The sequence below is a fragment of the Megalops cyprinoides genome, chromosome 16 (assembly GCF_013368585.1).
Source record: "Megalops cyprinoides isolate fMegCyp1 chromosome 16, fMegCyp1.pri, whole genome shotgun sequence".
Lineage (NCBI taxonomy): Eukaryota > Metazoa > Chordata > Actinopteri > Elopiformes > Megalopidae > Megalops > Megalops cyprinoides.
In genome coordinates this window covers 27,873,198-27,900,089 of record NC_050598.1, presented here as the reverse complement: position 1 = coordinate 27,900,089, position 26,892 = coordinate 27,873,198, and the positions used below count along the sequence as shown (strand labels likewise).

General features: G+C 41.4%; 1 protein-coding gene across 1 annotated transcript; it reads right to left on the bottom strand.

Annotated features, from left to right (window-relative positions):
- Positions 1 to 2,146: 2,146 nt before the first annotated feature.
- Positions 2,147 to 19,308, bottom strand: LOC118790941 (sodium-dependent proline transporter-like). Its single transcript, XM_036548086.1, has 14 exons — positions 19,244 to 19,308; positions 16,654 to 16,840; positions 14,798 to 14,929; positions 14,140 to 14,371; positions 12,374 to 12,512; positions 11,119 to 11,253; positions 10,320 to 10,423; positions 9,367 to 9,491; positions 8,179 to 8,291; positions 6,979 to 7,110; positions 6,270 to 6,369; positions 6,069 to 6,169; positions 5,078 to 5,245; positions 2,147 to 2,384 (listed from the first exon to the last, which is right to left on the bottom strand). Exons 1-14 carry the CDS (start codon positions 19,274 to 19,276, stop codon positions 2,175 to 2,177), a joined length of 1,911 nt encoding a protein of 636 aa, XP_036403979.1. The 5' UTR covers positions 19,277 to 19,308; the 3' UTR covers positions 2,147 to 2,174.
- Between the last annotated feature and the right edge of the window lie 7,584 nt (positions 19,309 to 26,892).

Here is a 26,892-nt window from a genome sequence, read left to right as displayed (position 1 = left end):
TTGTTCAAATCCCCTTTTCGCCTTGTGGGAATAATTTAATAATTGCAGTGTAAGGCAAGAAGAACGTTGGCATAAATAGATTCTGTCACTAGATCACATCCTGCTCCCCTTTATAAAAATCACGTAATGAGACTCTGAGGTTTTTGTCTTATACCACTCCTGAATTGAAGTGCAAGTGCTTGTGACAGCTAGTACAAACTTTTACTGAGAACAGCTGCCAGTCTTCATCCACAGAATGTTTAAGTCTACTGTCTACCTGATAAATAAAGAATCTGGGATGTCTTAGGCATTAAAAAAGCAAAATAACGAGTGAATGAAATTGCATGTGGTAACCTGTGCTCATCTGCGGTAACAGGATGTTTTTTTTCTTCTTGGAGAGGAAAGAGCTGCTGAGTCCACAGATGCAATTTTGTAGACAAATGAAATTGTTAGCATTCAAAAGTGTTAACACACCCGAGCAGGTGCACTTTGAGCATAAAGTCCATGGCTTACAGTTATGTTATGAGGTCAAGGCGGAAAAAGATACAGAGCTGAGAAATACTCATTCACAGACGAGAATGTGAGAGTGTTGCAATGTGTCAGTAACATTACGGAACATCAAAGCACAACCTTGCAGTCACTTTTTACATCAGTTCTCTGGAGCATAGGACCAGGGCCGGAGCCAATGGCTCATTGCAGAGGGGGCGAGGACCTGTAGTGGGCCCTTACACAGCCTATTATAAGCTGCATGGAGATATAAGACAGATCCAAGGGGAAACATATGGAGACGGAAGGGCGGAATGGAGGGAAATGTAGATTACAATGAGGTGTACTATGTCAGTCCACCTCTTTGCGTGAGACCATTTTTAAATACCACAGCTCCGTCAGCAGTGACGGCGATGGGAAATAAAACAAGACAGCCGGCGATCGCCTAGTTCCTATACTTTGGGACTCGAACAGAGTGCGTAATTTTTCTGTGGGGCCAGGGCACCCGCACCCTCTGCCCCCCCGCTCGCTCCGCTACAGTTGTGGACCAAGGTGTCTGTTCATATCCACCTACAGGTGACAGCTAACGTCCCATCATACATCTCTCCTGATGACAACATTATTAAGTAAAGTGGATCAGTTTACCATGTGACCTACTTTTGTGCCCTAACATAAATGCTAAGATAAGAAATGGCGAGCTTAGTTGGGCCGAATGGCCTGTTCTCGTCATCATATGTTCTTATGTTCTTATGATATTGTTTGCTCGTTAAGAAAATGATGTTTGAAACAAGAGGAATAAAACAGTTGTTGTCCGTAAAGTAACTGATTTTATGATGTAATCTATGATCTATATGGAAGTTGAAGAATGGGATCAAGACAAATCAAATATTGTTTTAAATCACATTTGTGTGGTATGTATTTCCTTTTATTTAAATTATTTTTTTACAAAATGTAAAAGCAAATAATTATTTTCAGGTGACTGTCAGCATGAAGCAATAGAATCCTGTATTCATACATGTAAACGCTGCCGACAGTCCATCGACACACTTAGATATTAACACGTGGACCAGAAATTTACAAATACAACAGCTTACCATCATCAGTGAAGCTAATGCATGGAAAATGAATCTAAAATAAATAAATAAAAACAAAACAATTGAGTTAAAAACTGATCGACAGTGCATAAAGCAATCTTAAGTGACTTAAATTCACCACAGAAATACCATGATCATAAAATAAAACTGCTCTGGACCTACGCTTTAGTTGTTTCCACTGCTCTTGTTATATACATTTTATGTGCCACACTGGCCTTATAAGATGCTCTGGGTAAGTGTGTCTGACCAATAAATAAATTAGTTTTAAAATAAATAAACTATTTATTCTTCAGCATTAATGTATGAGCACACTGTACATAAAACAGAGAACATAAGTTCATCAAACGTTCACATCTCCGAAGTGATCGATAGTCAATGTGTAACCACGCCAATCAGACAGACAGTCACAAATGTACTCACATAGCCACACATGTCTGTGTCTGGAATTGCCACTCCAATCCCAGTTAAATTGACACATTTCCATAGCAATATGCATCAGTGAATGAAAACCAAAAAGGAAAAGACTGATGAAAATGCACTCTGAGCCTCAGTAGCACCGGAAGAAAATCCAAATTGCGGCAGGGGTCTAGGTGCGTCCTTCACAGAGGACGGGCCTCAGATTGTGGACTCCTCATCCTCCTCCATCTCTTTATCCAGCTCCATCGCAGTGTTTTCATAGCTGGTCACCCCGCCATACTTCCTCATGTGGACCATGAGTGGCCTAGGAGACTGACAACCTGCAAGGGTGTTCACGTAGATGCCTGTCCGATTCTCCTCCAAGGCAGGACCCCAATCTGGAGCTGGCCGGATGGCCTGTCTCAGCCTCTGAGAGAAGGTCAGGTAAAAAGATATGGTCAATATTGTAAAATATCAATTGCATTTTCAAAATTTCTCCATTTAAAGGGAATAAATCTGCCCATTGGTGGTGGTTGGGCCAAATCCTATTTATTTGCAAAAAGTGTTCAGAGACAGAAATCGCTGTGAGTCTGATGATTTCAACAAAAATGTTCTTTTCATTGACAACCATTTGAATCAAGGGAGCTGTGTCCAACATTAGTCAATTGAAAATGTGTGGAGTGTTCATTTTCAGAAGCTACATTAATTGACATTAAATGATGATTTGTCATTGATGTGAAACCATTGCTTTGTGAAATCACCAGTAATTCAATATGAAGGATGGAACTCAATTTTTTAATCGAAGGGTTTCAAGTGCATGCCTGATATCAAAAGAGGACCCCTAAAGCATAAAACTGACATAATGATTCACTATAATAGTACAATACAATGTTGATACATTCTCTAAATTGGAGGTTCATGATAATACTAATGACACGAATATGGAAAATCTGGTCATGCTGTTCTCCAACTTCACAAAAAACAACTCCTATCCCAACGTAACTAATATTGTTAATTAGCATCAATGTATTTGTGTGCCTAGTGTACCCTATGTCAAAATAGGGTATATTTTACAAAATTATTAATGTTAATTATTGCCAGTCATATATGTGCAACTATGCACATATAGTAGACCAAGTAGAACGGGGAGACTCCATCTAATCCTCATGTGATGTCCACGTTCTGTGTTAAGACAACATTCTTTAAAACCACAGTGCCACTCTTCAAGTTTGACTCCCGCTGGGCGCAGAGGAATTATTTTCATTTGGTCTCAAAACTGAAAGGAGGAACACAGTGGAGGCTAGGCGTTGGCGGCTCGATACTGCCTGATATCCCAGGTAACTGCTGTACAGTTTTACTGCCATCATGGCTGTCCGTAAATTTTCCTTTTATTGCAAGTAGAAGGAGTAGCTGCTCAGACCCTGACAAATAATAATTGCAATATCCTGTGGAAGATAAGATACCAGTAGGTCTGTGATACTTTAGAGGGCTAGGACTGGTTCTCTTCCACCATCTGGTGATAGATTCAACACCCTCTAATAGTCACATTCTGCTGTTGACCCGATAATGCCTGATAAACAAGATTTGCTTCAGGACACCTTTAAAGATTTTTACATTTTGAGTCCCCTGATTATCAGTGCACGAACACTTTCTGGTTCCATAAAATCAGGTGAGAGGTGCATATTATCAATATATGAACAGGGTCTCTCAATGATAAAATTTTAGATCATAAATTTTGAACAAAACATCAGTAATTGACTTACACTAGTACTTATGAAATGAATGAAATTAACATTATCAATTGAAACTAATTTGTGAGTAATTCCAAAACACTGGAAAAAAACACTTAAATGACATTTAAAAATAATTTAAAAAAAACAGATAAATCAAAACATACTTAAAGATATACACATACAATATTAATATTTCAAAATATAAGTTGATAATGATAATGTGTTGATAATGTAATGCCACGATCTGAGAAAATCGAGGATCATTATATCTTCCAAAAAGAGTTCTTTCAAACCATCATAAGAAAATAAAGCTTCCACCAGTTCAGTGGCCCTGTGGTGTATTGGTATTGTGCGTGTTGTGAGTTGGGATGAGACTTAACAACAGTGCTGACAGTTTCACAGATTTTCACATCTTCAGGGTGATTGGCGCTATGCTTCAATGCTCTGCCCGTGCAATCCTGACGCAGAAAAATCATTCAGCCTGCAAAATGTTCTGCGCTGATGTTGTCAGTCCAACTGGGTTAAAAATCAGAATTATGGCGCAGTATGTTTCACATTTGTCATCTCACCCATTTGGCAAAAACACAGCTTTTGGTGACATGAGTTGGACAGCAGCTCGTCAGAAGCATATAATGTCATTGCTGTGTTACTCAGCGCATGTGACTGATCAGGTTAAAAAGTAACGTGAAATTACAGTTATGTGGCCTGACTCTTGGTTTAATCTTGTATAGACCTTGAATTGTTGAAGTTTTGATCTGATACCAATGAAGTATTTCATTTGCTTGCCAATGCGCTTTGTAAACAAAAGAGTCATAAAGGCCCAAAGCGTGGCGCTGGTCTCTGTAAAGGACTCCTGCTTGTGGTCGACAGGCTCACAGCAGAGCCTATGGGTGACTCCTTTAATATGAGGTAAGACATGAGAAAACTCAATGTGGGTAGAGTGCTTCATAATGTCTACTAAACATTTTCAGTGGAATTAATTTCCATGTACGTTTCCCAGAAAACATTTTACCTCATTTATTTCAAGCCTCTATATGACTGTAAAGTTAAACTGCTGACACTTCCACTGAACAAGTAAATATCTTTAATAGGCTTGATTAACAATATGTACTGTGTGGTAATATCCAGTTAAAGGACATCATTTTTTAATTAATTTTTTTAATAGAGAATGACTTCCATAACTTACTTATCATCCATTTATACTTGATATTTGCCAACATTTTGCTTAAGTACCTTCCTCAAGGGTACAACAGGGTTTGCCCTCCTCCAGTAGGGGACTAAACCAGCTAACCCTTGGGTTAAATGACTCGCACATTACCAGCAGACCACAGTGCCGGTGACCCAATCTTTCGCTAGTTTCGTTGGACATGTGGATGGAGCGAGGTTTACCTGCATGAAGGTGCCCTCCTCCCTCAGGAGTGCCAGCCCCATGCCCGCCGGCACCATCAGGCAGGGAAACAGCCCCATCAGGATGCCCAGCACCTCCGCCCAGCGGGGGAATTTGTACGTCCCGTATTCCGAGGGCTGGTACTTCACGATGCTGTACACCAGTAAGGCCTGCAGACCAGGAGGAAGAAAGAAAGGTGCAAGCACGACCAACGGCACCTGATACGTCACTCCATCTGTGACCTGCCATTTCATCTTCTGCCCTCTGTTTCTGAATCTTTATGAATTCTTCATCTTCACCATGTTTGCAAGATTACAAGTAAACAAACCTTTTCAATCACACCCCTCGCTTTAAACGAAACAGAATTTGTCACATTTTACAGAAGAATTGTTGACCACCAGAAACTATCATGTAACGGCGTTGAAATGAATTATCTAAAAGTCAAATGCTCCAGCTATGGCAGATACCTACTATTCATAATTTTATGTCATATATTTTACTTTTATTTTACACATTTCACGTTCAGTCTGATACAAGAAGATCTTCCTTGCTGTCAATAATCAGACAGTGTACAGCTCTCCCTGTTTCTGCAACTCAGTTTTTCATTCAAGAGAGAATTGTTTTTGGCTTTCACATCATCGACGTCATCGACAGACAGTATGGAAACTACGCACGTGATTTTCTCTGCCTGTGATGTGGTAGAGAATTAAAGTGTCATTTTGAATTTGTTAATGAGCGTTGAATCTTAAATCACACCCTGTAAATTAGCACTTCATGAAATGCTGATGGTGAGTTTCTGCGTGAGAGCCACATGACAGTGAATCCAATGCTTTGTGGAGCCCTGCGCTGCGCTGACATTGTTCTTGTGTCTTATTTTTTGGGACTCAGCCTGTGCTTGGAATGAATGTTTTAGCCAAATGAACTATCTGGAAGCTCCATTTTATTTTTCTTTTAACCTTTCTGTCATTTATCTAGAAGGAAATGCAGACTTACCACCATGGTGAATGGGGAGAGAAACCTCCAGCAGGTGGTGAAATAAACCCCAGGTTCAAACCCAAGCATCATCCTGATATCCCTGGAAAATCTCTGCACACCTGAGAAGAAAACACAGATCAGATCTCTTTATTGGTCCCCACAGATTGGTACACAGTAATATTCACAAAACAAGATATGATTTTGAGAAGTTTGTCTTACTGTAGATCTGTGATATGACAAAGCAGGAAGTGATGACAACCACCATGACCCCAAACCCTGCGCTGTAGTCATCGAACAACACCAGCCAGTACATTCCACCCTTAGCAATGAGAGAAAAAAGACTGATAAGTCACCCACCTTGAAGATGCATTGGAAGCTGTATTCTGGCTCTTGTGGAACAATAAGCTTTGGGTAAAATTATGGAGATAATGCAGCATAATTGATGGATGCTGTACTATGGGTCATAAGCACCAGGTTCTATAATGTGTCCACATTATCTGTGTAAGCATAAAGGTTAGCCCATGCTTAGAAAAAAAAAATCATTTAGACTCATGGACTGGGATTAGATTCATGTTCAGACTTGTTACCCTTAAAGGCCCTTATGGTTATTCAATGACAAAATGAATGCCCAAAGAAAGTATTTGCTTGGATGAGCTGATTGAGCCAAAGGACATTTACTTTAATGTGTTTATATGTTATATCTGTATTAGTGGAATATATTCAGTCCAGGACCACAGCAGGTCTGGTGTCTATGAGCCAGTCATTTCTATTGACTGTATTAGTCAGTATTCACTTTTATCAATTGATTTCATAGGAAAATTCCTTGTGCTCTATGCCTAGCTTACCATTATCAGTAAATTTTAAAATAGACTAATAAGATGTCAAATAAAGGGAAAATGAAGAAATCAAGAGTAACGAGTAAGAGTACCTCTGTTGTGAGAATAAGACCCATGAGAAACATGGCAATAGAGACACAGGCAGAAAGAAGGGCCTTCCTGGGCCGTAGGAAGTAAGGGAACTCGTCAGTTACTGCTGTGACAATCGTTTCCATGAATGCAAACTGCAGACAAGCAAAAACAAAACACAATTTGCACAATCAGTTTTGTTAGTATAATAAAGGAAAGCAATTAGAGGTGTCTCCTTACTCTGTTGTCCATCGGCTCCAGTTTAACTGAGCCAGTCAACCCAGAACAAATGTCTGTTTTTTGCAGGGATAGCTTGGGAGGGTTGAGGTTAGTGAGGTTACACTTTTTTCTAAGTAGCCTTACACATGAGAGGGTGATTGCTTTGGAATTAAGATAGGACCCCTATACCTTAGAGATGCCATTGAGTCAGGGTTAACATTTTAGTCCTCAGGTTAACATTTAACGTCTCTGGCTTAAACAGACTTAAATGCACTGGCTCGTAAGTATTGTGAAACATTCTACTGTGTCTGCTTATGCAAAGGTCCAGGGTGATGGATACAAACTCGTCTGAACATATTTGTTTACCAACGCAGGTTCTTTTTGTCTCAGCTGTCATTTCTGATGTTTTCAACCCAGTTGTGGTTTCACATTTGTTTCTTTAAATGTTGTGGAAATGTGAGATGCTTCACCCTGTTTTTCAGCCTCATGTAGTGTAAATGCCCATCTGCACCAGAAGTAAAAACCGGCACTTTTATTCTGCCGCTTCTCTCAGAAGGTAAAATGTTCCTGTCCCGCTGGTTTCTGAATGTATGATTCTTTGCAAATCCACAGCAGAGTGTAGCAGTGGATGTGCTGAGCAATTTTTTTGAGTTTTTTTTTTTTAACATAGGTAATTCATTCTGGATAAGAGCATTGCACTGCAACAACCTTGTCCAAATCCACAGGAAAGATAATCAGCCAAAGTTTCTTCAGAATATCTCAAGCTGAATGATCAGATAATCCATAGGTATAAGATATGTGCAGTAATTTACCCAATGTAAGAGCATTCAAAAAATATAAAATATAAAGTGATATATTATCTAGTAAAGCTACTCCTACTACATGAATGATAAAAACACTTCGGTCTTCATATGAACTATGTTGCAATGCAATTTGCAGACTGCACAACCACCAATGTAGCATCTTAGTAAACAGTTCTGCAACAGACAAATGCGAAGGAATACCTGGCTGTCCAGCCCGAGGGTAAGGAGCATGAAGAAAAAGAGGAACGACCACAGCGGGGCCAGTGGCAGCATCGTCATGGCCTGCGGATACACCACGAATGCCAGCCCAGGTCCTGGAACCAGGGATTAAGGGTTGCGAGTTTGAATCTCATTGTCTCATTTCTGTTGTTAGTTTTAGCAAGGAGTTTTTGACCTGAGTTGACCCACTACAGAGCCAGCTTTTTAAATGGACAAAATTAAATCAAATAAAACGTAAACTATGTAAATTCTCCTGGATAATGGTGCCCATCTGTCAAATATTTAGTGTAACGTCATGCAGCAACACATGTCGAAAATACTATGGCTCTTGTTAACCTCTCACACATCACAGCAAACTTAAAAAAGACATGCTAGCTGTACCATTCAGCAGTTCAAACCTGCTGCAATGGTACCTCAGCCAAAGCCACTGGCCTTATGCAAAGGCCATTCTAAAAACTAACCATTCCACTGACCCCTAAGCAGCTTCTCCTACTGTATGTGTGTGTCTTTGTGTGTGTGTGTGTGTGTGTGTGTGTGTGTGTGTGTGTGTATGTGGGGGGGGGGGGGGGGGAGCGGGGGAATCTGTATGTCTGTTTGTGTGTTTTTGTGTAACTCATCTCCAGGCCTAATGACTGTTAGGGTACTCCATTCATCAGGCCTCTCTCTGGGCGGGGGAGGGGACCTTAGGCAAGAGGGCAAAGTGTGGCCAGGAGGGGACACAAAGGACAGACAGTCCGTCCCTCCATCTCCAGGGAGAGGGAACTGCCTTTGATCTCTGCCTGTGAACAGCAACTAAACCCACTGAGGAGGTGGCACAGGAACAGCCTCACAATACAGACTGTCATAGGAATGACAATGTAACCATAGCAAAACACATACAAACAGCTACAGTGTATCATAAAAAGTGAGTGTGTGTGTGTGTGTGTGTGTGTGTGTGTGTGTGTGTGTGTAATGAGAACATGTCAGATCAGACGCATCATGATAGCCATGATAGCCATTTCAGATGCACCCTGTATTCATAATTGTACATTAACTTTTTAATAAACTAGAACTCTGTAACTTAAAAGAGAAGCCTCTTTAAATATAGCTTTTGAGTGTTCTACCAGTGTGACATCATTTGCCAACAGTTATCTACATTTGCTATCTGTGATATCTGTGTAGCGGCCTTACCTGCCTGTGCCACCTGGTTGACAGGTACCCCCAGCTCCTGAGACATGTAGCCCAGCACAGAGAAGATGGCGAAGCCTGCCAAGATGCTGGTAAAGGCATTACCTAACGTCACAATGAAGGTGTCCCTGCAATGACAGAAACAGAGCATTTCTGCATTGCAAGAGGAAAAAATGTGCAGTCTTCCTATACTATTGTGACTTTTGAGATAGTATCTGGCCCTTAGTGAAAGTGTTCAGCTGTTCTGGTTCCACCTGTTATGATATTAGAGAGACAATTCATTTCATTTTGTCTTATGTGTACATGACAGCTTATCATCTTTGGGAAAAAAAATATGCGTCATTGAAAATGAGCCTGCCCAAGCTGTTAGCTAATGCTCTTTTACCCTTCTAAAAGTGATATTATTGTCAATGTACAACAAATGAAAATGGGTATTGTTAATGTGTATTTTGCCTGTTTCACTGTAGGGAATTTATTGCAATGAAATATGCTGATAGCCATGCCGAGCGGGAACGTGCTGTGTGCAGGTGTGCAGTGACAGAATCTGCCTAACTCCACTCTCAGCATCAGGTGAAAACTGATTAACCACTTTTACGGCGGCCCGTTCCCTAGAGGTAGGACTCTTTCACAGGGCCATAAAACAATCTCTTTTATTTTTGCAGCTGACAGATTCACTGGATGGCTCCTCGCAGCCACTCCCTGTGCTGATGTGAGCGAAAGCTTGTTTACCCAGGGGCAGATTGTCCCTGGCACCTGGACCACTTCCCTCACGGAATTACACAAAAGGAAAGCCGGGGGCCTTCACCTCTCTGAAAGTCCAATGGCAAGGAGCCAGCAGTGAACAAAGATCTCCCCACCCACTTCCTCTGAGAGCTGGAGTTCATCTTTGCAAAGGATTGGAGGTGAGGGTGCAGGGGTACCACCGGTCACCTTCCACATGGCAAAGACATACAAACCTGTAGATGTTTTGGTGGAAGGTGTTATATGAAGCAAAGGTCAGCAGGCCACCGAACCCCACTCCCAGTGAGTAGAAAATCTGCAGAGCAGCTTCGATCCAAACCTGAAACATCACAAGGAGCAAACATGAAACCCCACGCCCATAGGAAAAAATCATAACCCTGATTCGTAGAAAGGGTCATAGTCAATCCCCTGGAAAAAGGAAAAAGCATAAAAAACATATCATGAGCCTGTACCATTTGCCTATGTCATGTGAATATCACAAGACGAGCTGTCATTCAAGGGACTTTATCTAACACAAGAGGTCAACGACACCTAAGGGATTCTTAGTATACAAACCCTAGGGTTGTTGACACCTGGCACAATGCCCTCGGCGCAATTCACCTCTGAGGACTCTGGGAAATGCAAAGCAGCTTCCTTTGGGCAGTCGTATTTAAAACAGCTCCTGGGCCCTGGGGGCCTTCTGTGAATAACCATAGGGATGGTCAGGCAAAGCAAGTGGAACTGACCAGGGACTGCAACTGTCCTGTTTACATGTAAAAAGTTACTCAGGCCTACTGCTTATACAGCACAGTGTCTATAGGCACTTTAACCACTAAACAAAATTAAACTTGTCTTGATTGAATCAATTAAGCCTTTCAGCCTATTTCTGAGAGCTGCACAAAGACTGCTGGGAAATCTGCTGCCATTCGTGATAGAAGAGTCAGCGACTCCTCTGAGCCAACCAAATAATTTTTCTCTCCAAGCCGAAGCACTATGACTTGTTCAAACTGGCCAGTTACTGGTAATGCACGACACCTTAGAGGTGAGGAGGTGGTCGAACTGTGGGGTGAGGTAGAACTTAATGCCCAGCCAGGCGCCGTCCAGGGTCACCCCTCGAACCAGCAGCATGAGAAGGATCACGTAGGGGAAGGTGGCCGTGAAGTACACCACCTGGATAAGACAGAGAGATCAGGTCAGCACAGTCACACTTAGAGATCCAGACAGAACATGTATGTTTGGGGTCAGGTAACAGGGCTTATAGACAGCACAAGTGCCTGTTTAGCTCACGGCATGTCACAGAGAGCTATCCGCAGATCTGCTGCTAAACTGTTTAGCTGGAAAGAGCAACAGCGTGTGCTTCGGTGCGCGGAATGGCTGCGATGTGTCTGTTATCACACGTCGCCCCCCTCATTACAATTTGCCTTCTGTGTTGTTCTTTTTATGCAAGGAGGCCCTGGGCAGACAGCTGATCATATCAGATCAACACAAACTGGAGGCTCTGAGACACGTTGCCATGGTGACGTGAAAAGATATTGAACAATATAAATGGACGGATTTGTGGAGGATGGAAATTAAAAACTGCATCTGAATGTGTAATGAGTGTGAATACCCAAGGCTGTGAATGACTACTTCATTCTCCCATGATAGTGTGAGGTAAATACGCATCATTAACTGAGCATGGTTTAGTATGAAATTGTATTTGTTTACGCTTGTATTGAACACAAGCTGGTGCCGGGCTTTGACTCTGTCTTTCAAGAGTAACTGCAGGGATACCCAGCATGCTTGAGGGGTACAGTAGCTGTCAGTCTCTCAACAAGAGAAGGCAAAAATCATGTGAAGGCATGTGTCAGGGAAGGAACTGCCTGACTAGCTGGGTCTACATAGTCTCACATTTCTGCATATCTGCATCTGGGGTTAGACAGTTACAAGCTGAGGCAATCAGTGGACAATGATGACACTTACCATAGACTGTCAGCCCAGGAATTTCTGCCTGATCTGGCTTCAAACCATTTCCTAATATCCATTTAGTCTATCCAATACAAAATCTGTTATTACCATTACAGTAACTATAGCAACTAAATGTAGGGGCTGCCAGTCAACACTGTTGCATCAATTGTGAATCGGAGAACATCAATAACTCCATATTTTTTACCACTCATTCTCAATTTATTGCACAGCTTACTTCTACAATTATGATGGAGCAGAAAGGGGCTAGAGAGTCCACTCTGTGGAGAAGTTACCTTAGAACAGCACCAGCTCCTTACCTGGCCGTGTCGGAAAGCGGGCTCACCTTTCCTGAAGACTTGACCCCCTTGAGGATGCACAGGTAGACGATGACCCAGGAGAGGAGCAGACAGAGGCACAGGTTCCAGCGGACGGCCCCCGGGTGGCCCACACCTGAGCTGCCCTGTATGTGCAGGACTCGGCGGCTTCAGCGACCATTGTGAGTCATCCGCCAGGAAACAGGACATAGAAATGTTACATTTCTCTCACTTATATATCACAGCAAGCGCACTGACCACCTCTGTTCTTGTAACTGCTGCGTAATTGTTAGCGGTGACCTTTTTTGTATTCTGACATTCCTCAGACCTGGCTGGCTATAACGGCATTCTCCTTTTTAATTGAACTCATGAAACCATGGCAACAAGATTTTATGCTGACTTTTAGGTATGAAAGGCATGAAAAAATAATGTGTAAAGGACCTTCATATTTTTCTGCTAAAGATCTGTGTTTTTCTTAATATAATTAATAGTTAACAGACCATTTCAGCTCCATACACTATGTATGTTTTTAAACACATTGTTATCACTTAGTTCATATCTCAGTTCAATACATATCTATCTATGTTATTTGTTAGATCTGAGGAACAGAAGATGTACAATACATTATGAATAAAATTATCCTACATGTCTCTGTTCTCTGCTCTCAACAGTATAGAACAGGGGGTACCAGCTGGGATTGACTTTTGGTACCATTACCACTGGCTTTGGGTACGAATAAACGAACAAAATTGAAATAAATTCAAATAACCAAATAACTGAAACAGTCATTTGAAAAGTAGAAAGAAAAAAGAGAGAAAAAAAAACATTACAAGAAAAAGCACATTTCAAAACTATAATAAAGATGCAACTGGATTCAATGTTTAAGACTACCATTAACTGTGTAGATTTATTCAGTTATGTATACAATGTTAGTGGTTAAAAAAAATTCCTGGAGCTCTTGAGAATGAAGGTGAACAACTTCAGGCCATCGAGGCATGGCAAAATAGATAACTCAGAAAACTGAGATAAAGCATTTGCATATTTACCTGATATCTGTTTTGCATTCATTCCTTTAAACAGCCATGTAATAATTGATTACGGCAATACCATAATTTACACACTCATAAATTACACATTTTATGCTCCATTCATTTTATGTGGGGTGTATGTGATTTCTCTTGTGTCCTTAGTTGAGCAATATAATACAAAGCGGGCAGCCCTTCTTTGGAGTAAGTTAAGCTCATTTGCATGCCAGTGTGTCCAACCGTACCGGGAGGTTAGCATGTAAATTGTGTCTGTGACCTGATCCTCAGTCTGGCTGTGCTGTTAGTGAAAAAAAAGTTATCTGTGTTGTCACCTTGTTCGCTACAAAGTGTAGTCAAAAACAGGGTTAGGAAACACTCCTGTGCCACAAGCCTGCAGATTTTTGACTTCCTTAATAATAAAATATTGAATACTCTGTGATATCCAGGAATAGTCTATGCCTATCTGCTGTAGTTTACCCTATTCACTGATCTCTTTCTGTTGACGCAAAAGGCTGTGCCATTTCCAGGGAGCTAGTACTACGGCCACATGCTAATAGCAGCAAATATGCCAAATGACAGAGATGAACCATTAACTTAACTGGCAAAGACAAAAAAATCAATGGGGTCAGCAGCTTGAATGGAGAGAGGGGAAATATCCTTTATGTGGTGTGACTGATTTTGCTGGGCCTACACACTTTCTCCAGGGATAGGTTTCAGCACTCTCCTTTAGACGCTCCTGTGGGATGGGGCAGCTCCGCACCCTGGCTCACCTCCAGTACTCCTCGCTGGGGCTCACGGTGCCTGTGGTGTTGAGGCCGTATCCGGATCGGTTTGCGGCCGCCTTGTGGTCCAGACATCGCTCTGTGTTCCACCAGTTACCGCAGTGCTCCCAGGGCAGGTCGCTGGTCAGCGAGGAGAAGAGGTAGAACAGCACGTAGGCGATGATCATGTTGTAGTAGATGGCCACTAGGGAGACAATCAGTATCGTCCCCACGCCAACTCCTGGCCAGATACACAGAGGAGGAGATGGAATTTATTTTCAGATTTGTGAGATCTGCCAGCCACTAGAGGTCACCACTCACTGCACTGCATTATTATTAAATCTATTTTATTCTTGATTCTATTATCCATCATCTGTTTTAATCCAGGTTGTTACCTCTTTAGTAGAAGATACCCAGTATCATTTCTGAGACTCATTTGGAAGGGTGCTGTTTTCTTTGCTTGCTTTGAAGTGATTTTATTTGGTTATATATTTTTATTTTACACTTATACTACTCGGGCACCACCTTTGTTTCTACCACCTACTGGCAAAGAGGTATTGATTTTGTAACTGCTAACCCTTCACTTTCAACTACCCTCTACCTAGTTAACATTTACTGATCCCTCAGCTTCAACATCACACTACTTCACTGTGTGACGACCTCTCACCTTTAAAGAAGGGGCTGATTTTCCAGACTGCCAAGGGTCCAAGGCTGGAGAACTGACCCAGCGATAGCTCCATGAAGAAGATGGGGATACCGCAGATAGCTAGCATGATGAAGTACGGGATGAGGAAGGCGCCTGGCAAAGGAAAGCGATTCACTGTAAACTCAGGGTGCAGAGCAGACGTGTGATGCCTCTTTAATGAGACTGGCTCTGAACACGGTTAGCTTAACAGGCACCCACGGCATTCGTCATCACCAGCAGAATGGATGAAGATGCCCTTGAAGTGTATTTGTTTTTTTTGAAAATATTTACTGGAAAGGGCTTCAAAAGACATTGCATCATTTCATTGAAGGTCCATACACAATGACTAACTTGACTTCAATAATGACTAATCATGAGATATGATTACTCATTCTGTCCTAGAATGCACCACTGATTTTCCTGTTTGATTTTCCCATTTCAGTTCATTCTGAGCGCATGGCAACATATGGACATTGTAATGCATGAGCAGTGAGCTTTGAAAAGGTCTCAGGGGAGAAGAAACCCAGGGGAAATGCATGGTTGTATATACTAGGCAGTAATCAGCCTCAATAAGGGCTGTTTACCAATGCTGTGCTCCTGAAACCTGATCATAACAGGACAACAAGCAGACCATGAGAGCCAATTAAAACCCAAAATAAGTCACCAACAATCTAAAACACACACTTTTGTAGGTGACATTCAAACACATGGCATCAGTTTCTGCTTGGTATGTTACTACACTAATCTTGTCCAGAAAACTCTCTGATTGCTCCATGCTGCATTCAGATATCCAGCAGGCAGTGAAGTAGTGGATGCATAACAGAGCTTGTAACGGAAAGGGTATGGCATGGAGTCCCAGGTAGGATGATGGAATTTCATCCTTCAGAAAGGTACTTAATCTTGGTACTGAATTTCATCTGTAAATATCCAGCTGAATAAATGGAGAGTATGATCAATTCAGGCTGTGCAGGTTGCCCTGGATTCACTTGCTATACAAATAAATAATATGCATGTTTGATAATAACTGTATGCTTAAAACGATATGAATGTGAAGTTAATAAGTAACGGGCTCTCTCTCATTGACAGATGGCCTGATGTCTCTATATGTGGAACAGAGGAGCTCATGCAAATTTCACTTGAAAGTACAAACGCTGGGGTCAGCTCAATGCCGCTCATTAAAGCTGCTTTAATGTAGCTAATTAGACAATTAGCTTGCAGGTCCATTGGCCCAAAGCTGAGGAATCAGCTTTATGGAATTGCCCCTGTGGGGATGGTAATGTACTGTTCCCTACTTATGCTAATGACTGACATGGCTGGGAGAGGCTGATAATAATATTCAAATATTTCATCTGCATTCCTATGCGTATGAGCAGGCGTACTATTTTCAATCAATTGTGGACTGATTTTTCACAATTATTGGATGCTGCAATGTCACAACACCCACTGATGGGAGTAAATTCTAAACTCTGACGCTGGATTCAATCAGAACTGCCAGGGCATTGTAAGAGAAAGTATGAACCACTCAAAGAATACTACTCTTCCTAGATGAATCTGTATTTGAAGAAAATTCCTTTTTTTTTCAAGACGACTTCATTATTTTGAACTGAATACAATCACAGTTGAATTGAGGCACTTAAGTGTAATACGGCGTAGGTCACCAGATTCACCCCCTGACTGTAGATGTTCTTTTTATTACTGCATAGCACTTTCCCTTAAGATGACTTGATTAAGCTGAATGAATCCAGAGGAGCAATTCAGCTCTGAATACCGATACATATGCCCTCCTGGAGCCCTTCATTACTCAGTGTAGCTTCCTGTTTTGCCAAATCGTCTCTCACCTCCCCCGTTGACGTAAGTTCGGTAGGGGAATCTCCACACGTTCCCCAGCCCCACACAGTACCCGATGCAGGACAGCAGAAAGTCCAGCTTGCCCGTCCAGTTGCCTCTGTCTGCTGGGTACTCCAGCTCGGACAGGAGGCCATCCCCTCCTTCACTGGGGCTCAGCAGCAGGTCCGGGGCGCTGGGCTGGATCCGAAAGACATGGAAAATTGTATTTGATTAAATGAGAAGTGTTAAAATCCCCGAATCTTTACACTAATACCACACCCAGCCCCACTGAATTGTTTCTGGAGGATTTGCACCACAAAATCTGTGAACATACCATAGAAGTGCTTTTCGTAACTTTAAACCTTATTTTCTTACCATAGGTTTTTTTTCCCGACTTTAAACCTTATTTTCTTACCAGAGGTTCTATGAGACTAATGTGAAAAAAAACAACATAAGATGTTCAGCTCTCACAATAAGTGGAGCCTCGCTCTCTATCTTATTTACAGTAGCTTCCGATATGACATGTGGTGACAGTTATGACACCGGCTTCTATAGGGCCGCTGTGTACTCTGTGCTTGCTGTTTAACTGTATTAAAGGAACAACGACCGGGGGAACCTTGACTCGGGGGCTTGTCGGAGAGTTTGCGGAACGGCTCTTTGGCCGATTCAAAAGCCGCGGCGGCCCATTGTTGCTGTCCCACAGCTGATTAACAATCAGCAATAAAACAGAACGACCTCACAGATTATTTATGGCAGGGTGAGCTTTGACAAAAGAACTGGGAAACAGTGCTACAACAGAGCATCAAAGCAAAGCAACCCTGCAGAGGAAATCACGCTGTTTTCAGTCCCTCTAATTACGCCCTTGGGTAAAAATGCTCCAAAACAAAAGAAGTTTGAAATCCCATGGTGTAAATGTACCACATATCAATGGATGACATGTAGTGTCTGTGGCTCAGCAACTACTGAACGTGCATAGAAAAATCAGCATTTATATGTATATTTTTTTACTCGTTTTAATGCATTTATAATCTTGCTGTGATGACTGTGAGAGTCTATCCTCTATCATCCTGATGCATGCACCCTCAAAGCCTGAGTGATGACCGGTGTCACTAGAATCCATCCGAATAGCCAACACACATACTATAAATACAGCAGTAATGAAACCAGTCACACATTTCATTTCAAAGAGCCACGGTATTAGTTCTGTTCTCAAACCCATCAGACTGAATAATTAAACCCTGCATGCATCGCCCTCCGTAAATATTCTGTGAGCGTTGATTGGCCTCTGTAGCCAAGAAAAGGTATCCATTTGCACTTCATCTTCACTTATTTAATTGAATTATGTCTATTCTGGATGCTTTTACATACACATGCACATGCCCCACACACAAACACACACACACACACACACACACACACACACATACAGATACTATTGGTAGTTTCCAGTGCAATGTTTCCATGGTAACCACAAGATCGTAGCCTACAGCAGTAACAACATATGTATTGTTATATGGAATAATGATAATAAAAGTGAAAATATTACTTTGCTTCTAACACCTTTCCTTTAGCTTCCTCCTGTTGCTAGAACTAAAACAACATTGTGTACAGCAATAAAATCCATATTCAACCAAAGTGAACACACAGAATTCAACAGTACTGGAAATTTCGTAGAAATGTCACACACAAATGTGCAATGTAATGCTTGGCATAAAACATGTCAGTTTATATCATCATGCCACAGAAAGATCCTGCAGGTGGTTATGGCATTCTGGATATTATATGTCTGCAGGTAGGGAATGCAGGAAAATAAACCTCACTGAATGTTAGGATGAGTGCTGGGTTCATGTTCAGAGATGTCTTTAATGCTGGAAATTTGAATTTTTGCAATGAATTCATAATATAATTTCTCTACGGCATTCTTATCTCATACCACAACACGCTTCCAGAAGCATCAGACTGCCAACATTTAAATTACTATGGAAATTACAATCATTTTGACATAAATATGGAAACATTCTGTCAAGGAGAAGCTGGATTTATTTTCACATCATCAGGTTCACATCACCAACACAAACTGCACATATTTTTCAGTCCAGAGTTATGTGCATGCAGCCACAGGTGTGTAAAAAAATAACTTGATAACCAAAGCATAAAGCAATGCAGTTTCACTGATATCACCTCATTTTTCATACTAATAAATACATATCGGCATGGATGGAGAAAATTTGCTTGGTACTCAACATCAAGCACATAAAAATGTAAAAGATGGCTTTGCACTGAAACAAATGAGGAAGGCGGATTCAAAAAAAAAAAAAAAAAGGATGAACACATTTCCTTGCTTGCATTGTCGCAAGGGAACGGCACAAAAAGGATGGAGGGATAGAGGAAGAGAGAGAGAGGGAGAGAAGGAGATGAAATGCCGAGCGCAGAGAAGCTTTTATGGACAGCACTGTAAATCCGAGATAACAAAAGATGTAAATGCTGCTGCTGTCATGCTGGGTTTCCTTTCCTCCGCTTCATCACAGCTTTTTGGGGTTGGGGAAGACTGTCATGCAATCAGGGCAGCCAGCGACGATCTGGGGCATGCCGCCTCCTTACCTCCAGTAGATGGTCGGCTTGGAGACGCTTCATGTCCGTGCCTGGTTGCTATGCTACACTGGCAGCGAGATGGTTGTGTTCGCACCTCGTCAACGGTTGCACCCTTCGGAGCGAACACGGGAGAGGTGGGGGTAGAAGAGACAGAGCGAGCGAAAAGGGAGAGAGGAAGAGTGAGAGACGATGGAGGGGGGTACCGTGAGACGGGAGGGGAGGTGAGGTAGAGAATGTGAGAGTCAGAGAGAGAGAGAGAGTGAGAGAGAAAGAGAGACACACAACCTGGAAGAAACCCTGTTCAAACAGAGAGAGAGAAACAGGGAGAGAAACACAACCTGGGTAAGACAGTGTTCAGAGATAGAGCGAGAGAGAGAGAGAGACATAAACTGAGTGAGACCCTGTTTGGAAAGAGACAGAGACTCGGAGAAACTCTGTTCGAAGACAACTGTTGCTCTGACGGACAATGACTCTATCCTGCCCTCCCCAAAATGTTGCTTTTGCGTGATCCATTGCTGAAAATGCCATAAGAAGGTATCAAAATGCAACAGAAGGACAGAGTCAACTGACTATGCCTAACAAACCGGCCTCCACAAACCAAGCTGTGGTTGGACTCTATGAAACAGATTACAGTTTGCACTCATCAGAGACATAATAACTGTAATTTCCACACCACAGGAAATTGGTTGATTAAACTCAACAGAAGAGACTAACACATACACACAGTTCAAGACTTCTGTGTGATTTTCTTCTGTGTAATTGGGCTTTTCACCATAATGAATGGTGACGTCTACAATATTGTTATGAAAAGGGAAATCTGAATTAGAGGCAGTGAAGTGGTCAACAAATGGGATTGGGACCAATAATTCCAATGCTTCAGTATTGCACCAATCTATGGTAAACACCTGCAATGCCCAGGAGGCAGTGAAGTGGGTATAATTTAACGCTCAGTCTCGCCTACTCGATCACCGCCATTGAGCAAAATTACTACTGGTGTTGGCGGTGGGATATGTAGTGTTGACCTTTCAGAGGCTTCTCGAGATGTACAGCAGTGCTGCATCTGTCAGAAGCATTGTTGGTTGTTGGTTATAAGAAACTCTTTTCGTGGGTGAGTTGGAGCTTTAAGATGATCTGCGGTCAGATCTCCAAGCCCCCACACTGATTGTGGGGGTGTTTAACATGACCCTCATGCAGAAAGATGCCCCAGCAGAAACCAGACATACATTATTCATTCCCTCTGGCCTGGAGCAACCACAGCTCCACACCACAATCCACTTCATTGAGTTTTGTGTATGTAAAACCAAGATGGACATCCAGTGCGGAGGGCCATTTGCCAAGACATGTGGCTTGGCACAAAATCAAGAAATGTTATGATTTGATTAATCAAGAATATGAATCTTAAGATGTACAGCTGAGTACAATCACTATGTTGAATCAATGTATGAATTCAAAAAAATCATTTAAAAATATTTTAATAGACAATTCCCTCTGAATTTTCCATGCTGTTAATTTTTATTAAGTTATAGATTGAGAACCTGTGTACATCTCTCTCGCACCTGCTTCAGCTTCTCTGTGTGTCTGATAAGCTCCTTTTACTTTTTCATTGGTTAAACATTGGTTTTTATGACCACAAGAAAATGTGACCTATGGCCTCATATGTGCAAGTAGCTAAACATGAACTTGTCTTAGATTGCGTTTTTATTGTGTCGTGTTGAAATCATTTATTTATCAACAAAGCAAAGGTTAATCACAGTGATTACCCTGGAGTTTGTCAGACCATCAGAGTGATGCATTTCTTACCTGCTTCAAAAGAGAAAACTCTGGGAAATGCTACCTTAGATCCAGCGCCCCCTGCCAGAGACTAAGGGAAACACACAATTAGCAGCCACTATCCTGTCATTCTCAGGGCTGCTGTAATAAAAATAATAACACTGGCTCTAAAATAAGAAAGTTTTGCATTTTTGCTGATGACCAGAGCATACATATATTGTAATACAAACAGGAAATTTTTTGATATTTTGACACTTTTGTATATACAGTATTATAAGCATACATTCAATACCATTGATGTGTGAATTTAGAAGCTTAAAATATAATTAAAATGCGGGTCTGTACAGTTTCCGGGCTTCCGAACATATGACTCAAACACCATGCATTTATTTTAAGCATCTCGCATATTGGTTCTTTCTTTTTTTCTTTAAACTGGCTATTGGAAATACATGCCTCAGTAGTATTCATGGGGGCTAATTAGGTAAATACCGGTAGCCTTAATTAGCTATTTATAGTATGAGGGTACTTAGGCATATCTGACATTTATAGACAATAACAGCATTGACAACTCTCCAATTACCATTGTTTTACTGCCCTTCTGTTTATTTTAGAATGAATCTCACCAATACAGAGGTTATTAGTGAGCAGTAAGTCCATTGTAAATGCAAAGGTTTATGGTAAAGCTGCCCCATAAAGTGAGGCTAGCATAGCTATGAGGAGCGCTGAGGGGTAGTAGGTTTTATTGAGTGAAGCAAAAGTTGTGTGCTAGTATTGGAGGGCAGCGGCCTTTCACTCTCTCCGATAGGAACAGGGCTTCCCCCATATTGATTGAAGTCTTTTAATGGCTGAGACGCAGTGTCCCCCAAGATATTCACATAGATATGCTATAGAGGCAACATGAGCACAAAGCTGCCTGTGCAGTTATCGTTATTAATTAATTTAGTAATATTGCAATTACTTTCACAACAGTATTTTTAATAAGCTCCCAGAATAGAAAAGAATTGATTGTCCTTTATGAGTACCTTCTATATCTGCAGAGAATGCTATTAAAAATGAAATAATCAGGCCAGGCCAAATACAAACCACCTGCACACAGCATTACACCAACAGAACGTGTGTTACACAGTCACAGAGAATCGTCTGAGCTCACATCCCAGTTGCGTTGATAAGGCAGAAATCAATGAACCAAACTTAAAGGACTCACAGAGCACTTCACAGAGAAACCCTGCAGAGTGAAATGTATTCAACGTGGAAATGCGACAGAGTAGGGGAGTGAGAACAAAGAGTAAATCACAGTGTCAGTGGCGTGTGGGACAGCCACGCAATGGAAGCCATGCGGGAGCCCCCAGAGCACTGAAATGCAGCCAGAAACAGTCTAATCTATGGCACACTGTGGCAGTGAGGTTTGGCTTTGTAGACGAAAAAAATGGCTTTGGTGCACATGCTGAAATCGAAATTAGCCCATCATAATTGTAGCTGGCCAAGGACCAAATATACCTGCAAAGGGAGACCTCCTGAACTTTTGTGTGTGTGTGTGTGTGTGTGTGTGTTGGGGGGGGGTTGTGGAATGCCACTGCTCAGCGTAATAGAATCAAAGATACAGTGATACTTCTAAACTACGCTGGTCTGTAAATAAAGAAATGTCCTCATGCAACACCTAACTACTTTATAGAGATAATGATCATATGTAAGATTTATAGGCCACGGTCAGGGTGATCATGTAACTATGTCACCACAGAGAGGAATATTACAGCACCCCCCCACCCCCCACAATAAAGTTTATGGTTTCCCCATGATTAAGACCAAAAGTGCAAAAGTGCCTTGGTAAACACACAGTTCTCTTCAGTTCATGAAAATCTATACTTAGTGCTGCACTAAGTGTTGTATTTCAAATAAGGCAGATGTCCAGCCCATGTCAATTTATTTTATTTTATTTCACTAATCTTTGACCAGGCATGTTGACTGAGAAAAAATTCTTATTTTCAATAACAGCATGGCCAAGAGGTCCAACAAAACAAAGTCAGATAAAATTAAAAAAAAAAAATAAAGAAAGAAACTTAGACAAGTTATTAAGAGCAACAGCTTTGCAATAGAAAATCAAGAGACACATTAGGCATCCATGAATTTCATGGTAACAGTGCCCCAAAGTGTAGTGTAAAATATTTTTTGACAAGGAGGCCACAATATGGACACAATAATTAAATGAATCAAATGTGACAGTAGGAAGGGTTCTATATGACTACCGAAATGTATATATGTTTTTCTTATCCTGGATACGAGTGTCTGCCAAATAACTAAATACTAAATTACTACACACAACTAAAATATGCTGTAATGATATAACCCGATATGACCCCAAGACTATAGGCCCATAACCATCGGATATCTCCAATGGTTATTGCTCATATAAAGTTTTGGCCCTTTGCCCTTTTCCAATCTGGGAGGCGAGTGCCACAGGTTGTCACACACCCACACCATGTCTTTCCTCTGGCCTACTCCAGGTGTCGAGTGGCTTTCTCTTTTATATGAATCTTGCTTTCAGCTATCAACATTTTTACTTTCCTTTTTTAAGTTTTCATTCTGTACGTGAGGTAAATGAAAACAATCAAAAAACAAAAACATAGCAAGCCATTCTAAATCAAATTTGAAAGTGCCACTGACAGTGTGTGCTCTGTATGCCCAACCAAACCCTTTCCCTGAACTTAGTTTTCGAATGCTCATTGGCCTTCTGCCTGACATCCTAAAATTAATTTCAAGTTCCACTTGGTATAATTGCTAACTGAATGCATGGAATTTTTTTTTTTTCAGAAAACAAGCATTTGCTGCACTTTAAAAGCGATTGTTCCGGGTAAAATGAAAGAAGAAAGAAAGAAGAGACCGGGTGTTTTTTTTTTTTTTTTTTTTTCTTATCATATCTGACAATTTATGCCACATAGCAACTGCTTGCATCTCTAGAGGGAAAAAAAGAGTTTTATTACATGCTGTTCCAAAGTGCAAGTCTCTCCCAGATGGGAAGTGTAGGGGGAGGGGCCAAAGAAACAGAGGGATGGCCCTCTCCCACAGATAACCGCGAAACGGTTCCCTGACGGGATTACCATGAGGGTCGGAGAATGGCATGGCCAAACGAAAAGGGTAAAATTGCACAAATGTTATTGGCACAAAATCTTGATGAAGAAATGTCTGATAAATACCTTATGAATAATCTCATGCTCTCCTACGCGTTTCCCCTGCCTAGCGATATCTTTACCTTCGACTATCTCTGACCCTGACCTTAAACACAGTTTTTGATGTGCAGCATTATCATTACAACTCAAGGGAGGGTGTGTACGGTGTAAAGTGTACGCTCACTGCTCTCAAGCCTTACTTCCATTGGAATTTAGGCCATCATTTCACAGCGACCAGACGTATAACTGTGCCCCTTTTCTGTAAGAGTTCCATGAGATCCAACACCTTCCTATAAGGGTGCCTGGGTCGTTTTGGCTCCCCCGTGTTTCCAAGGTGAGTTTGACCCCTGCCTCACCCTCCACACCCACCACACCTTTCTCTCTCCTGGCACTGAGAACCCCCCTGGTGCACCTCCCCTCCTTAGGTGAAATGTCTGACTCCCATACCACACCCACCCCTTTCTGGGTGCTTGGACCTTTGACCCCTGTGCCGCACCTACCCTTCTCTGGGTGCTTGGATGTTCTACCCCCTGTGCCACACCCTCCCATCTCAGGGCCCTGAGATGCTGGATCCAGTGGTTCCACCCGGCCTGTTTGTTCAGCCCTCACTTTGCCCTTTGGTCCCTGCTCCCTCAGTCTGTTAACAAGATTGGCAAATACGTCTGTGCGTGCAACGCTGCCGATACCGGGCCTACCCAATGCCGGCGCCTCACAGCGGCCTGATAAGGGACATGTAAAAGGACTCTGCTGTTCACCAGAATTTAATCATCACTTGTTATCCTGGCGTCTCATTTTGCTGTACAAACAGCCAAGGCTCCCACGGCTGAACGTCCCCTCTTCTATCTCTGTCATGGACACATCATCACTTTAGCTTTAACACTGCCAGTAACCTGCTTTTGTTTGCCATTGGCTTCACTCTCTGTCTGAAGTTCTGTCTTTAACTGAGAACAGCAGAAAACACGGGAGGCATAAAAGGCTGTGGTTTGAGATTCTGTCATTGCTCACTCATACCTTTATGTCATTTTTCTCCTGCAGTGTAATTTGTTTAAAAAACCACCATTGAAAGCCGTCAAAGATATTACTAATGAGGAGACTTCCTCTTTTCTGATATGTCCATTTTAGACATTAGAGGCTGTAAAATCATTACACTGCCGGCTTGTAAATCACTTTGTCTTGTTGTAAATCAGATACCTTCTTCCCTTTGCAATTCAGGCACTACCGCTCGCAAGTGTTATACTCACTCTTTGCCACCAATACTGCCTTTTACCACCCAATAAAGTTACGCACTTGGCCGTTTATTGTATTTCACATCCTTCAGTCAGATTAAGCATGTATGTATGTATTTATGTATATATACATATATATGTATATATACACAGGCAGTCTCTGTATTTATGACAGCATGCTTCAGGAATGAATCGAATCTTACTTTCCCACAGACGCAATGTAAAATACAGTAGTTCATTTCCTGAACACAGTTATTCTGTCATGACGTTTGAGCATTTTTTTGTCAAGTTTTCTCAAAAAAAAAAAAAAAAAACTGGATAAAAGCAAGATTGAGAGAAAAGATGCATTTACTAGTAGGCTATTAGTAAGCTAGTATGCATTTTTCTGCCTGGCCAGGAGTCAAACCCTGCCAAGTAGCTACAACAAATTTCAAGTACAAGTAACCTGCTGCCTTTCAAACTCTTAAGCTAGTAGCAATGACATAAAACACTAAATAAATAATAAATAAACTAACAAACAGCTAAAAGCACAGATGAATGTGTCAAATCATAAATGACAGAGGTCGACTCTAGCTACTAATTGCAATCAAATAGGGGCAATCATACACTGGTAACATTGACATGTTACAGGTGGTAACAAAGGGGGTAACACAGTACCCTTTCCCTTTCATAAAGCTCCTTATCTACCTTGCTAGTCTCATACCATCACCACGACCTACTTTGAAGTATATGGCAGGCCAGCTTGTTTCAGCAGCATACAGATAGAATATAGCAGGTTGGGGGAAACTGCTAATTCACCAGTAAAATAATTCACAGAAAAGGATTCATTAAGGCTCATTTACACTTTCAAATTATTAGTTTATGCTATCGGGTAATAGTCATACAGTTTGAGTACTAATTCTTGAGAGTGCTCTTTCTGTGAAATGTGAAGTTTGGATTAATAGATGTTGGTCAGACAGAAGAACAGGAATCATGCTGAGGATGAAGTCCTTGTGCTTTATTTCCTTGAATGTGTTCCACTCAATGGTTTTCTCACTTTGGCCACTCCTTTCACAGTCAATAACATTATTCTCACGACAATAAAGCTATTAATACCACGTATTCTTAAACATTTACATACGCCCCCATCTCAAAAAAAACTTGAGTATCAAATCAAAAACATTTACAAAATATTTCCAGCATGTCAGGTCGGAGAGGATTTGACGAAAGCAAAGCAGTGACATCGACACTACAGCAGTCATGACTTTAATAGATAAGTTTATATTTATATATATTTATATTTCTTCTCTTTTTTCACTCATTCTTCTAGTAATTGTGATTTTGTTTTACTTTGTCAGAAAAGCGCAGGAAGCTGTAAAAGCGGTGGTTATTTGTGTTGTTTTCTTTCATTTCAAAAGTTCTTGGTATTAAGCCAGACAACACCATGGCTGATTGAGGATGTCAACAGGGGTGCTTGTTGTCATAGTCCAATATTGCTCTGCCCGTAATGGGGCCTCCT

What these genes read in the sequence shown, in the direction of transcription:
- LOC118790941 (XM_036548086.1), bottom strand. Translation starts at nt 19,276, where the DNA reads ATGAAGCGTCTCCAAGCCGACCATCTACTGGAG. An exon ending in TGTCATATCACAGATCTACA is followed by an intron (nt 6,170 to 6,269) that starts GTAAGACAAACT and finishes TTTTCTTCTCAG; the next exon opens with GTGTGCAGAGATTTTCCAGG. An exon ending in AGGAGGGCACCTTCATGCAG is followed by an intron (nt 2,385 to 5,077) that starts GTAAACCTCGCT and finishes ACCTTCTCTCAG; the next exon opens with AGGCTGAGACAGGCCATCCG.